Raw genomic sequence first — 14,477 nt, forward strand, 5'->3', positions numbered from 1 at the left:
ATATCCCAAAACATATGTAACTTTCAATAAACAGTTTACAGACAAAACTAGGCATACTTTTCTACTGAACAAAGGGCAGCAAAGCTGGCTTTAACATACAAAGCTAAATTATTTATGTTAGAAGTTAAAGCTCTACATCACGGAGGTGTCATCTTAAAAGGATTCAACCAACCTTCTGAGCCAGCTGATTCACCCAATGTGAGGTACAGTTGCTAAGATCAGGGCCCTTCGGGTTCCATGTTCCAGTGGAAACCATGCAGAGATATGAGGCAGTTCCTACAGCAGATGCAGAAAGTAACAGTGAAATTGAAACCATTTTTCTGCACGCGTTCAGGAAATCAGCTATGATGCTTCTACTCTGCATGTGAGATTTTGAACAAATGGTAATGGAAGTGGTTGACAATAACTGACAAAAAAAGCAGGGTGTAATGCAGATTATGAACAATAAATATGAAGTCAGCCCAGAAATATCATACATTTAGAGCAAACAAACAAAAGCTTTGTTTTTCTTGGGACCCATCCAAAGGGAGGGTTGTAACAAGAGAGGCCACTTAAGAAGGCTTCACTAGTTTCCAGGCAAAGACCTCAAGCTTGACCCAGGTCTTCAGGTCATCGTGTACCTGACCTTCAGTGACTTTTATGGTTTAAAGGGCTTTGACTGCAGATGCGATATTGCCAAAGGTAACAAAAATTAAGTGTGCGAGTGGAAATAGCCCTCTCTTCAAGTGAAATCGCTTCCGTGTAACCCAGAAGCTGCTTCATATACTGAAAATGGTACGGATGGCATTGTACGCAAAATACCTCTTGTTCCCTTGGGACACGGTCGTTCAACCATCATCCCCCTTTGCGTCTGAGGCCACTTTATGCCCCTGGATTCTAATGCTTCGCAGAATCTCTCTGGCAGGGGAAAAATATTTGTTACAGGCGCAGTTCTGGTGGTGGAAACCGCTGGAGGTGGTTTCGTGCCTCTGCTGCCTTCCTGTGAGCCAGCTACCGTGGTGCTCACAGGTCCTTTCTGTGAAGCGGTGCTTGTGGTTGATGCCGTGGTTCTGAACAGCTCAGCTGAAGAAGTTATTGTCACAGCTGTGGTAGGCACTATGGAGAAAAGATGAGGATATTAATCTCAAACACACGCTAGCACGTGGAGACAGGCATGCGCACACAATACCTCATCCAACCATCGGCCCCAAAACCAGCTAAATGAAAATTACCCATGGAGGAAGACTACATTTTCTCGTTTGTTCCAACTTGTCATATCGTTGGCTAAGAGATGGCAGTTTGGGCTTTACTGTAGTTTTTGTGGTAGGATGCTGTGTGAGGCTTACTTGTCACTGAATTATGCAACGGTGGAGTTTAAGTATAATTTTACCATACATGATGAACAGAAAATGCAGGACATTTTAATTTAGAACAATTCTATCATCACAGGAACTCACATTCTATAAACAAACAAATGCAAAGTATCAACAGAAATCTGACAAGGATGTATAAGGAGGATGATACAAAAGCTTAACGTCACCCATTCTACATTTTGCAAGAAAATACTGGGACGTCTTGCCACCCGGCCGCCCTTCTTGCTTGAGAGAATTTTGAGCATGTCTGACTAGATCCAAACAGAAGATAAGCTTGGCATACTTGTGCTGTTTTGTGTGTTAGTAAGGAAACATCTCAGCCTTCGGCATCTTTACTTTTGAAAAGGCAGGTATGAAGAAGCAGCTTGCTCCGGTCAGAGGTGCAATCTCTTATCCAGATAAAGGGTTAGATCGAATTACACCTAATTCAAAACCAACCCTCCATATCTTATTGACCCTTAACAGAGAATATAAAAGAGATTATGGCTGCACACTTAAAAGCCAAAAAAAATTTTTTATAGAAAAGGTTATTTTTGTCGTCCACCATTATTTTCACACTGCTAAATCAAGTAGGTTTAAATAACAGTGAAGCTCAATGTTTTCTCCATTATTTACGACAAAATTAATTTAAAATAACAAATCTGTCAGTAAAAATTTAATACTACCATTTAAAAAGTGTAAGAGTAGACAACACTAAGGTTTTATCAACATTTACAGATTATTGGCTCTTAAAATTTTACATAGATGATGCCTTAAACTGTTAGAGTAGAATAAACTTTAAAATAGCTATTTTTAAAAATCATCTTATAAAAACATTAACTTATTTTATGCTTTATCTATACATGAGAAGCAAGCTAGAACGTTAGAACTTATTTGAGAAAAGTTCATATTTTCACTGATATATTTAACATTTTAAGCCCTGGTCCATCAATCTTTGTTAACATAATTTTGACGCTACCGAGAGTACACAAAGTTTATCAGAAAACTGCATAAAGTTGTGTAACGACTGTAAAAAGTAGTGTGCACATATTTCTAGTTCTTTCGTTGTGATAAACTTCTGGTTATCAATAAGTACACTGCACACGTAAACTCCTTTTTTTCCCTTCTCTCTCAAAAGAAACATCTAAAGCATGTGTTTTATTTGCAGGGCATAATTTATTGACCATATGAGAGATGCCTATGTACATTAGTCAAACATCATGCTTAGCCAGCTGCTGCAGAAACCTATTCAAACCTGTCTATCCTTTTCTGTAAAGTACTTGCTTGACATCTTGTTAAACCTCTGTAATTTTCTTTTGATTACAATGCAGCCAGGCTTTCAGTGCTTTCTCAATTAACATTTGTCAAAAGCATCACCATCTTTTGCAGAAGTGTCATATGACTGCCGCTGATTCCAGTCTTAAAGGGGAGTGAGGAATCAGAGGAAAACGGGCAGAACAAAACGGTTTAGTGCTACACCGTCTGATGCATCCCTCGACACTGTGCTCATTAGTACATACTTAATCACTGAAATAGGTATTAATACTACAATCAGTGATTTGTGAGCTAAGCTTCAGTAAAGATTCATAAGAACTGCATCAACGTAGGCAATAAAATGGCCTCAATTAAATCCACAGAATTTCATACATCATTCTACAGTCGTGTTGTCATTTTCTTGATAACATACTTTGGTGCCTTTGCCTTTTAATCATTAGCAGCACAAAGGGAATAACATCTTCTTCAAAGGTAAGTCAGTGAAATGTTGGGATATCATGAAAACAAACATGAAAGCAAACTATAAGAGATAAAACTAAACCCTTTAGGGGGACAAATGGAAATTCTGGGATTCTGGAAGGCTTAAGTTTAGCAATGCTTCAAGAAGAGCAATTGTTTCTAATGTGAAAGCTAGAAATGCAAAGATATGTCTAAAAATTATTTCCACAGGTGGAAGTGGCCCCAGCAGGGCATCTGGTCATGATAAAAGCTTATACTGACGAAGCATTCCTGGGCCAGATGGTGTGCCAATCACCACTCGTGGGTCATCAGATCATCTCCTTTAACCCTTACCACAACCCATGAACCAGGCACTGTCATTATCTTCCTTTCACAGACAAGGCAACAGAGCCATGGAGGAATAAGTTACTTGTTTACAGTCACTTGTCCATGCTCTTAAATGCTACAATCTTTCTTTCCTAGGTCAAAGATTCGCACAGGCTCTAGGGAAGGATGGTATCTGACAAGGCATCTTGCCCTTATTTTGAAACGTATCACCAGATTCTTCTGTGTATATCTCTACAAGAAGATGCAACAAAATAACGGAAGACAAAAGCAACACACAAGAAGTTTCACAGTGAAACCGTCTGCAAAAGGTTCAAGGCAAAAGGTTCAAAGCGCAAGAATATCCTCTCAAAGTTAATAAAAAACATGATAATACACAATAGAATTATCACTCAAATCCAAGGCCTATTTTACTGAGTTCTATTCTAGCCAGATTCAACACCAAGCATCAAGATAAGCTGACTTAGACTTCTGCCTACCACTTATCATTTGAGTACATACGTCAAAGAAACGGTCCTAATAAACATACTTATTATTAGGTACTTGCAAAGATTTTGACAGCCACATACAGAATGGTTCAATCTTCTATGGTTGTGTACTAAGAAATTGCTATTTATTATCAGGTTTTTCCTGCATGAAAGTGTTTGAGGACAATATCCTTTTATGCTGAGGGTAATATTCCCCTCACTGAGGTCCAAACAACACCCATTGTTCAGTGAATGAACTCCAGATCGAGTGAGTCTGTAGCCTGCTGAGGCAAAAATAAGCATCCATTAAACTTACCCCTATTCAATGTCTAAAAACACTGATCATCTCTGTATAGTGCATTCTCTATCCGTGAAAAGATATTTCAGGAAATATGTATTATGTGCTATGTATAAACACAAAACCTGGCTCTCTTGCTAAAAAATTTCCCTCTTACTATGAAAGTGTCTCACTTCATAATTAGTCTAAGACAAATATTCAGGAACTGCCAAAACCCAAGTAAAGACATACCATTTCCTAGATGACATTTGGGACATCAAATTTGCAGACAGATTAAATAAATATACAGCTATCCAGATTCAAAAATGGAAAAGAGTTAAACTAGACCTGGAAAGTGTTTCCTAAGCCCCCTCCAGAGAGGGAAAAGGTGAAAGCAGGGATCTAGTTTAGGGGAATGAAGCAAATGAACTATGTAGGGATCACATAAAGCTAAAAATGGGAAGGGGGGAATAAAAAGAGATCAGGGCTCAGGAATAATAAGTTTTTAGGAATGAAAACGCTTGGGTTCCTAAATGGGAAAAGACACCAAAGCTCACGTACTAGGAAACAGCCCACAATGAGAATTGAAAGAATGGTTAACTTTATAGCACGATGCATGCCTTGGCCCCACACATGAGCAGATCCAGTGCACAGGACTTTAACTATGAATTTCAGCCAAACAAGTCGATCACTGTGTTATGGCAGGCAAAGACTCATTTCTCAGATTGCTCTCCTATTCATTTCTTGGATCTTGCTTCTGGAAAGCAGACAATGGCGTTATCGGTTTGACCTAAATGTATGGGCCAGCACAGTTCTGCAAGGCCCCGCCTCCACACAGTTAGATAGCACCTATCTTGGTTGACAGAGACAGGAGGCTCTAAAAGCACAGTCAGTTGAATTATAAGGGAGAGAGTGAGAATATGGGTCAAACAGCAGCAAGAGAAATTTAGGTCAGATAAAACTCTTTATCATGAAGGGTTTAATATGGGGTCAATATGAATTTTCGTGTTCTGGGAATATTTAAGAACAGTAAACTCTTTTGGATGACAAAGAAGTTATAGAAACACTCGGTTGCTGCATATGCCTAAGTTTCTCATTTTCAAAACTCTTTCCAAAAAGCATCTGAATTATCAAAGACTTTTTCACCCGCAAAGGATCAGATTATTTACTAGAATATACACTTCCAGTGGAAAATGGCATTATCTCTGTATTCACGGAGGCACTTTGTGACAAGCAGATGGGTTACGAAGTTTTTGTTGAATTGGGCACTCAACTTTATTCAAAATCCTTTGGTGTTGCCTGATTACAAATTTGCAGTTTTTAAAGCATTACCATCTTTTTATCCTAAGGAAGAAAAAAATTTACTGCCACCCAAGGCAAACGTAACAACTGCTTACCCAAAGGTTAACACAAGGATCAATACAATTTTAGCCAGTGCCTGAAATCTGTCAATGCCTAAAAGTTTGCCTTTTGACAAACCTGTAGGATAAAGAAGCACTGTGGTAGCTTTTGGAAAAGCAACTGAGATACTTGAAACCTTCCAAATGGCTGTCCTCATGAGCCAACATTTATATACAGTTAAAAATAAATGATTCGAGCCATTGCCTTGCTAGAGGCTGGTGTGGCCATGTGCTCTTTGAGCCAGGGCTGTGGACATGCTTCCTGGCTTTGGCTCCCTCCCCCACCTTGGGGAGGTGAATCTTCTTTCTTCCTTCTCTTTTTCTCTTGAATTCTTTCTTAAAAAATAAAAATAAAAATAAATGATTCTAAGATACTATCTGTAAAAATTTTACCCCTATAGGATTTAACTGTTAAAAATTTAACAACGGACATTTCGCCTATACAACTTTAAGCCAAAAACTCTCGACATATGTGATTTAGAGAAAAAGGGGCTATGCATTAAGTCAGTATATCATTATTGCTCTTATTATATGAACAAAACTCATATTTTTTGGTATTCTTTAATGACTCGAATTAGAAATTCAACCCCCCCCCCTTTTTGTTTTTTGAGTAGGAGTCTCACTCTGTCATCCAGGCTGGAGTGCAGTGGCCTACTCACAGCCAGCGCAGCCATGGGTGGCTGGGCTCAGGTGGTCCTTCCGCCTCAGTCTTCCAAGTAGCTGGAACTACAGGTGCATGCCACCACACCTGGCTAATTTTTTAATTTATTGTAGAGGTGAGGTCCTGTCAGTTGCCCAGGCTGGTCTTGAACCCCTGGACTCAGGCAATCCTCTTGCCTCTGCCTCCCAAAGTGCTGGGATGTCAGGCATGAGCTGTGACTTCAAAAAACTGTGACTTCTGTTTTTAAGGCCCTGAACATATGAAAATATTTAAAACTTACTAAGAGTATATCTTAAAGATATGTATAGTGATATGTTTGCTGTTGTGGGTATATTTATGTATACTGCTTTACCAGAAGGAAAAAGATATCAATCTCCATCCCATCCTGTTGAAGAGATTGACTTAATCATTCTAGTTAACTCAGAAATGGAAATATCACAGTTCAGATTTCAAACACACATCATTGTTCAAACAGAAAAAAAATTAAGAGAGTGTAGATACACTAACAAGTTGCTCTTTTATCACGAATGTGAGACTTGTTTTAATTAAACATTCAATTAATTTACTCTCAAACACTGTCTCCCATCAAATTTAACTCAGTTAATAAACCAAAATATATCTCCAAACATTTAGCAATACTTCCTAGGTAACAATCCCTCATAAAGATACCTAAAGAGAATATAAATTTAAAAAGTTAGTGTATCTGTCATCGTAAATTATCACTTGAGATCATTTGAGGGTCAGTCCATGTATGACAGTAAACGTCACAGAAATTGATTTAAAACTGTCACTGATGTATCAGAAAATAAAAACATGTAATTTTACATGATGATCTAGGAAGATCGGATGACTCCCTCTGCTACCCAGAGAAAAGGTGGCAAAACTTCAGAACAGTTATGCCTGGCATTGTACATCAAGCCGAGTCATTCTCCTGGGATTCTCTAACACACATTTTCTTTAACTACCGGTGCCAAGAAGTTAAAAGGTCTGTATGTCAATCAATTGTATTCAATTCAGAAGTCGAGGGGGGGGGGGGGAACAATGCTAACAGGTTTGTAGTTGATATTATATCTTTAGTAATGAAAAACTAAACTGACCAGTGATGCTACAATTTTTTGAAACCCGCATTTAAATGGAGAAACTGAGAAAAAGAAAATGAACCACAAGACTAACACTGTCCTTGGTACTTTAACTATGAGAGGGGAAGAAAACAGAAAGGAAAAAATTAAGAGGTCTTTTAAAAGCATACTATGCACAAAATGACATCAGCGTCAGAAACACACACTCGTACCTTGGGCAGGATCAGGAGGACCAAACTCCAGAGAGTATCGTAAAATGAAGTTATTGTTCCACACGTAGAGTTGGTTATCTCTTGGATTGTAATCCACTGCAGCAATGTACTGGTACTGGTTGGGAAAGGGAACGTCCACATACTCTCCCCGGTTTAATCTGGTATTGTAAATGTAATCAATCGCGTTCTTGCCCGTTTCACTTTCATTGTCTTGATAAACTGACCTGACCACATAGAGGACACCGCATATCATAAAAGCATTTGATGCAGCACGTTTGTCATACACAGTCTCCCACGTTGCTTCGAATCGAAGGGTGTATGGATTCAGCTGGCTAATAACGATCATTCCGTTGTTCTGTTCAGTGGCATAAATGACCCACAAGCCATTTTCATCAACTGCGAGGTCGATATCAGTCTTTCCTCCCCATCGGTACGGCGAGGTGTCATGGTAGTTGGCGTAGTTAATGATGGCCTCGCCACTCTTAATTCTAGTCCTCAAGTCGAATTTCACAATATTCCTTGTTCTTTCTTTGTTAAAGAAGACAGCACCATCATATACCACAAATCCAGTACCATCTACTCGATTAGGAAGTTTATATGTTGTCGTTTGGCGACTATTTTGGAAATCTTCTAAAGAAGCATATTCTATTAAAGTATCAGTACGATAGGGAGTCCAGGGCATGAAATAAATTTTATCTGCAGCCTGGAGAGGGTCCTTGCACCAAGCACCTGCCTTTTGTTCAGCTTCATATATACATGGCGAGTCCACAATTGCTTTCAAGGTCCCAGGGCACACAAAAACTAACAGTCACAGAGAAAAGACAAAAATTAAGTCAAGTTAAAAAATAACACAAGGCAAATATGTTTAATAATCACAGATCAAAAGAGAAAAATTCATTTCATTAGCATTCAATTTTACCAAAATGTGCGCTTAAGACATGTACTACCATTCTTTTGTAAAGTTACCATAATCAATGTACCAGTGTACAAAGAGGCTAGGGTTTATTCTTACACAACTCTAAGTTTAAAATCATTCATAATTGGGATGACAATTTAAGTTTTTGCAGTTTGTATCTTATGATCTGATAGTGTGTTTTAAAACTTTGAGTTTGTGCATAATAGTGTATAAAGTATTTTCTTTTATTCCAAACTTTATACCTTCCAACCCCTAGCCCACCTATAAGTACCCAAAAGTAAAACCACAAAATAAGGCAAATAAAACAGGAAACCCAATGTGAAGGCTTATTTAGAACTTTTACAGAAGTTAGACTGAAAACAAAGGTGCTTCAATTTAAGGAACACAATATTTGGAAAATGCAATTAGGAGCACAGAAAAGTAAATACAAGGAGAGCAGTGATGAAACAACCAGGAGACCTTGTAACCATGGCATGCTATGGAGAGGGTTCTGGAAGCCAGGCAAGATGACACTTTGATAATTAAGAAAATCTCTAAGGGTGTCAGAAAAAGAGATAAAGGGTAGAAAAAGAAACAGAGAAAGGGCAGCTCCCCCTCGCCGACTTCAGAATTTTTACCCCATCACCAGAGTTAGCAGTCACAGAACGTCATTGTAAACAGCTGACTTCTTTATGGGGTGCATGTATGCAGTCCTGTTGACGGTTTTTAATACGGCAGTGTTGGGGCGAGGTGGGGGGGGATGGGGAGAGGAGGTTCACACCCATAAGGCACATGACAGGGAGCTGGGGTTCAGACCGTGGACGTTATTTACCTTTTTGCTCCACTTCTATTTTAAGCATCGGAGGAAAAATAAAAAAAGGTGCAAGGAAAAAAGAAAAAAGATTAAAATGAATTGACTATTAGTCTAAGACCGAATTCGTAACAGATGCTAAATATAGGAAGAATAAGAGCTGTGTACTACTTTGGATAAGGAGAAACACACAACAGGAAAACCTAGCAGGAGAAAGATTCTAAAGTTACATAAAAGAACACAGATCAATCATTTCAGTAGATTAAGGAGGCAATACGAATAGGATGGCATGTTGCTTCACTTAGTGAACCTGAATAAGTAATGAAATGCTTCACTAATGCATGGCATACATACTCTCTTCCCTTCCCAAAGTCACTCAGCATTCTTACCGAGTTTTACTTTCCATGCATATGCTACAGTCATAAATACATGCAGAGGTACACAGCGTCCCCCTTATGTGAACCCAATCATTAAACTGACTCAAATTAGATAAGCATAACAATAGAAAAACACATCTGTAAAAATGGACAACTTCATTTTGAGTTTAGGTCAAATTTAGTAAATACTGATGTGGTTTCATGTTTTTCAAAGATATTTACATGAGAAGAAATATATAATGATGCATCTCAGTATACGTTTCCACTGTTTTTCTATTTCTAGATATATCATTTTCTATTTCTAGATAAAGCTATCTTAACCACTGAAAAAAGCCTCCTTTTCAAGAATAGATAAACTACCCCCAACCCCAATAGAGATTTTGAAGAGTGGGTAAGGTAAGGCCTTTCTTCCCCACTAAAAATTAGCATCTCTATTTATTTAGGTTTACACATACTTTGCTTGATACAATTCTTATTAAATAGACTTTATATTATAAAATTCATATTAAATATTTTATTTATAAAATTCTTATTACACAGACTTTGTATTATAAAATGTTTATTAAATTATCTATAGCATATCTCAAACTTGTAATACTAAGTCTATTAAAAAAAGTAAGCAAAATACATACAAGGGAAAAGCAAGCACAGTAGGCAAGGAGAAAAAGGAAGAAAGAATTCTGGTTAGCTCATTATGACAATTCCACCATCATCAATTTACATAGAAAGCAAGCTAGCATGCAACAACAATCATACCAAGCATTCAAAGCAAATACCTTGACTCCACAGACCTTATAAAAAGTAAATGTTTTCATAAAACAAACCTGATTAGTAGAGTTATATGAAGGAAAAAAAAAACCTCCTACAAGTTTGAAGAAATGGATTATGCAGTTAGGAAGGGAACCGTACAAGATCCTTGCTTGTACATCATATACCAATAATTTCAAATCATAAAATACTGTTTTACATTGTAGGTGGGTTTGAAGTATGTTGCCTGAACTTCATAAAATGACCCGAGTGATCTCTTTTTCTCCCTCTGCCCTTATTAAAGTGCATGATTTGCTAATACTGCATCTCCAAACTGTACTCAAACACAGCATACTACGCAGTTCATTAAGATCTTAGCTTAATTTTTTTTAAATTACAATAATTCATCAAGATTAAATATTGACTTTCTGAAATACCTACGGGAGAAACATTAACCCTCCACGTTAAGCCACAACCTCTCCCAATCAACATAGTCTATTTAGCCACGTTCAGGAAACATACTTGCTCTACTATGTGTAATTCTGACTACATCTGATAAACAGAAGAAATTCAGTGTTATTGACTTGGAAACTATATATATATATATATATATATATTTTTTTTTTTTTTTATATAAACCACTAGTCCTAAAATGACTCCTCAGTGAAGAGCAATATTATACCTGCTTAGAATCAATAATGGAAGGGCGTGGTGAGAAAATGAGGATAAGAGAAATCATTAGTGTTGTGACTGTTCAAACTACATTTATATACAGCTATACTTTGTTTTTCCTAAGGAAAGGATGATTTTACTGAAATAAGTAAGGATGGAAATAATGCGTTTTAAAATGTTTACTTATTTAAAACAGAACTTAAAACAAGTTTAATAATAGATGTAGAAAGTATAATTTATGTTTTCCATTCATTGGAAATGACTGATTTATATTATTTGATAAACTATTACTAAAATGATAACACAGTTACTAAACAAAATACCAAACAGGAAAGTCTTCATTTATTTGCGATTTAACTGATATCACATATATTAAAGGAAAAGAAAATGGATATGGCTTTGTATATTGTACATGATTAATAATTCTGGTGAAAAATAAGTAACACCAAAATGTAAAAATAAAAACAAATTTAAAACCTTTGATGACTGATGCATCATTACGATTTTTATGAAAACTCAAAGGATAATCTTATAAATCAGCCAAAATTCTACCAACCCAGAAGAATATAAAAATACAATAAAAATAAAATGGGTATTCTCTATCACATGCCAAATATATACTACAATTTGTCTGAAGAGACTGTATGAATTAATTCATAACAATACATTTACTTTTCTATAGACCAAACACACAAGTACATGACCCACCAACATCAGTGGAGGACTACAGAGATATACAAGACAAGAAACTAACCCGAACTAACTCCAGCCTATATACTCTGCCTGAAGTGACACACTATTTCTTTTTGAATAATCTCACGTGCTTATTCATTAATCATGATTTGATTAATAGCAATGGTTATTTTTCTCATCGATCAGAACTTGCAGCTAACACCACAGTATAATTTTGCATTATGATTTGAAATAAGAGGATACAAAAATGAAAACCAAATCCTGCTTGTGGGATGCAAAATTCCAATCTGATACTCTCCTTTATCCTCCAAGAGCCTATGACTTTTCAAGCGCACATACATGCAATTACTAACACTCTGTCAAGGATAAAGGATTCTTTGTATATACATATTTTTGACACAAACATTATCTGGGCATGTACAAATCTCACATTAAGTACGTGCCTGTTTATAATCATACTGAAGTAAACCAAAATAATAGTATTTCTAATGTTCTCCACTGAGCAAATTTATTACAAAATTTTCAGGAGTCAAGAAAAATTTCTGAAATTGTTTTATAATATTTTGCGAAACAATTTGAGATGTATAAGCTCCTGGAAGATTTGCTGTGGATAGAAATTGGCATAAGACCAAGTGGTAAAAAATACATACTAAATGTTATCTGATGGCGAAAATGTTTACCAACCTAGCAAAGTACAAAAGTGGTTTGCAGGTGTTACAAAGTGCAACAACTACTAAAACAAGGTAGTGAAAACGACAGGCTTAAAATAAAACAGGCCCAGCGCAGTGGCTCACGTGGGTCATCCCAGCACTTTGGGAGGCAGAGGCAAGAGGACTGCCTGAGCCCAGGGGCTCGAGACCAGCCTGGGCAACTTGGTGAGAACTTGTCTCTACAATAAACCAAAAAACTGGCTGGGCATGGTGGCACATGCCTGCATCGCCTGCTACTTTGAAGGTTGAGGCAGAAGGATCACCTGAGCCCAGCAGGTCAAGACTGTAGTGGCTGTGATCGTATTACTGCACTCCAGCCTGGGTGACAGAGTGAGACTCCAACACAAAAAAATAAAAAAATAAAAGCAAGTAGAAGGAATGAATATAATGGACAGAAGCACAAAGAAACCAAAGGAGAGGAAAATGGAGGAAAGAGTTAAGAATACACCGTCCTATGTGAGATTAGAATCATCATCTAAAAAGACCCTTGGTATTACATTTTAATATTAGTTGAAATCATGCACTTTATAGTGTGTCACTACTGTACAGTATATAGGGATTATAATTTCTTCCATTCTTTAGCAAAGAGTAGTTTTTAAAATGTGCCATAGACTTATTTCTGCCTCGTGCAAACATCTAGAAAGGTAATAGCAAATTATTACTGAAGTTTTTTTTAAGACAAAAACTAAAAAGAACAAATACTTCTCTGAGTATAGCTATTTGCAAGTTTAGTGCACAATGTATAATACTTCTGGAGAACTGAAAAAGTAAAATTTTGAAAGTTAGATGTTCCAGAAGATATCCACACTTTCCTTTCTTAAACAGCGCAAGAAATAACTTAAGACTCTGAAAATAATATTTGCTTTACACTGTTCTTGGTCTATAGACTAGGTTACAGGAACTGGCTCCAGAAAGACACAATTCTTGGCAGCTCTGACTGATTCCATTGTTTGAGAATGGATGCTGTATTCCTTCTCTAATTTGAGGACAGAAACCATGCTAAATTCAAGTAAAAGTGACTTTATGGAACAAAATGTTGGTTAGGTCAAAAGAATATAATGTTCCTTTAGTGGCACAGGAGAATGATTATCTAAGCCACCAACACTACACACGGGAGAAATGATCAGTGCACTCAGTAGGCTTCCAATCCTACAAATGATATAGAAAATACTGAAAACATAAAAAGCATCCATTTCACAGTAACACAGGAACACAGAGCAGGAACGAAAAGAAAAGATAATCTGTGTTTGGCCTTTAACTGATGACACAAAAAGCCAATTTGTCAAAACTGTGGCAAAGAAAAGAGAGAGAGTGCTTTCACAGCATGGGTCGGAATGTATTACTACCATACTGAAGTAGCATGTCTATCAGAATTTGGCCCTTGGTGTTAGACATATCCACAGCTTGGATATGTTAATTTGTCAGAACTAGCGATCTAGCTTTCGAGGTTCTGCAAACAGCAATTTCATTATTTGATGAGTCCATTTTCTTTCTTTTTTTTTTCCCCCTAGGAGGGAAGTACATAAAAACTTTCAAATCAGTAAAATTGCTGACAAAAACTTCTGGTTCTAATGCCTAGGAACATTTCTATCTTTTTTTCAAATTTTAAAAGAAAACAACAACACAAGCTAGCTCATAAAAATTAGATAATATCTTCGAACTTTCAAGCTGTCTAAAATGTTATGGTTATTTCTATTGAGAGTACAGCACGTAATTTTGAAATATGAATTCTGAGATTAGAAGGAAAACCACACAAAATTAGACTATTAGCCCAAGTTTAACCAAACATTTTCCCACTGAATTTTAAATATCCTTCTGTGGGATCTTAAAAATGTTACAAAATTCAAAATAGAAGGATGTGCAGGATTTTGTCTTATCTGTTTTATTTAGCATTAAGATTTCATCACTGAGTTTGGTCAAGAAATGGTCCCTTAAGGACAATGGAACAACAAGAAAAGCACTTGCCTCAGTTACTGCAAGGGTAGCTTTTTACCAGGCACTAAAGTTACTACAACAGCAGGTAGTCATTCAAGTAGCTCCTGATTAAAACTGAAGTCAATTCCTTCTTTAGAAAACTGTGAGCCAAA

The 14,477-nt window shown here is 36.8% G+C and overlaps 1 protein-coding gene across 1 annotated transcript in view; it reads right to left on the minus strand.

The window, feature by feature from the left end:
- ADGRL2 (adhesion G protein-coupled receptor L2) overlaps window positions 1-14,477 on the minus strand; it is an 82,621-nt gene that overhangs the window by 37,590 nt on the left and 30,554 nt on the right. Inside the window, exons 3-5 of the mRNA XM_021711563.1 lie at window positions 7,486-8,286; window positions 802-1,095; window positions 173-276 (exon numbers count right to left, since the gene is read on the minus strand). Coding sequence (XP_021567238.1) covers window positions 173-276; window positions 802-1,095; window positions 7,486-8,286 — 1,199 coding nt within the window. The remainder of the gene's footprint in view (window positions 1-172; window positions 277-801; window positions 1,096-7,485; window positions 8,287-14,477) is intronic.

The sequence above is a fragment of the Carlito syrichta genome, unplaced genomic scaffold (genome assembly GCF_000164805.1).
Source record: "Carlito syrichta isolate Samal-C Ts95f unplaced genomic scaffold, Tarsius_syrichta-2.0.1 Scaffold302367, whole genome shotgun sequence".
In the NCBI taxonomy this organism is placed as follows: domain Eukaryota; kingdom Metazoa; phylum Chordata; class Mammalia; order Primates; family Tarsiidae; genus Carlito; species Carlito syrichta.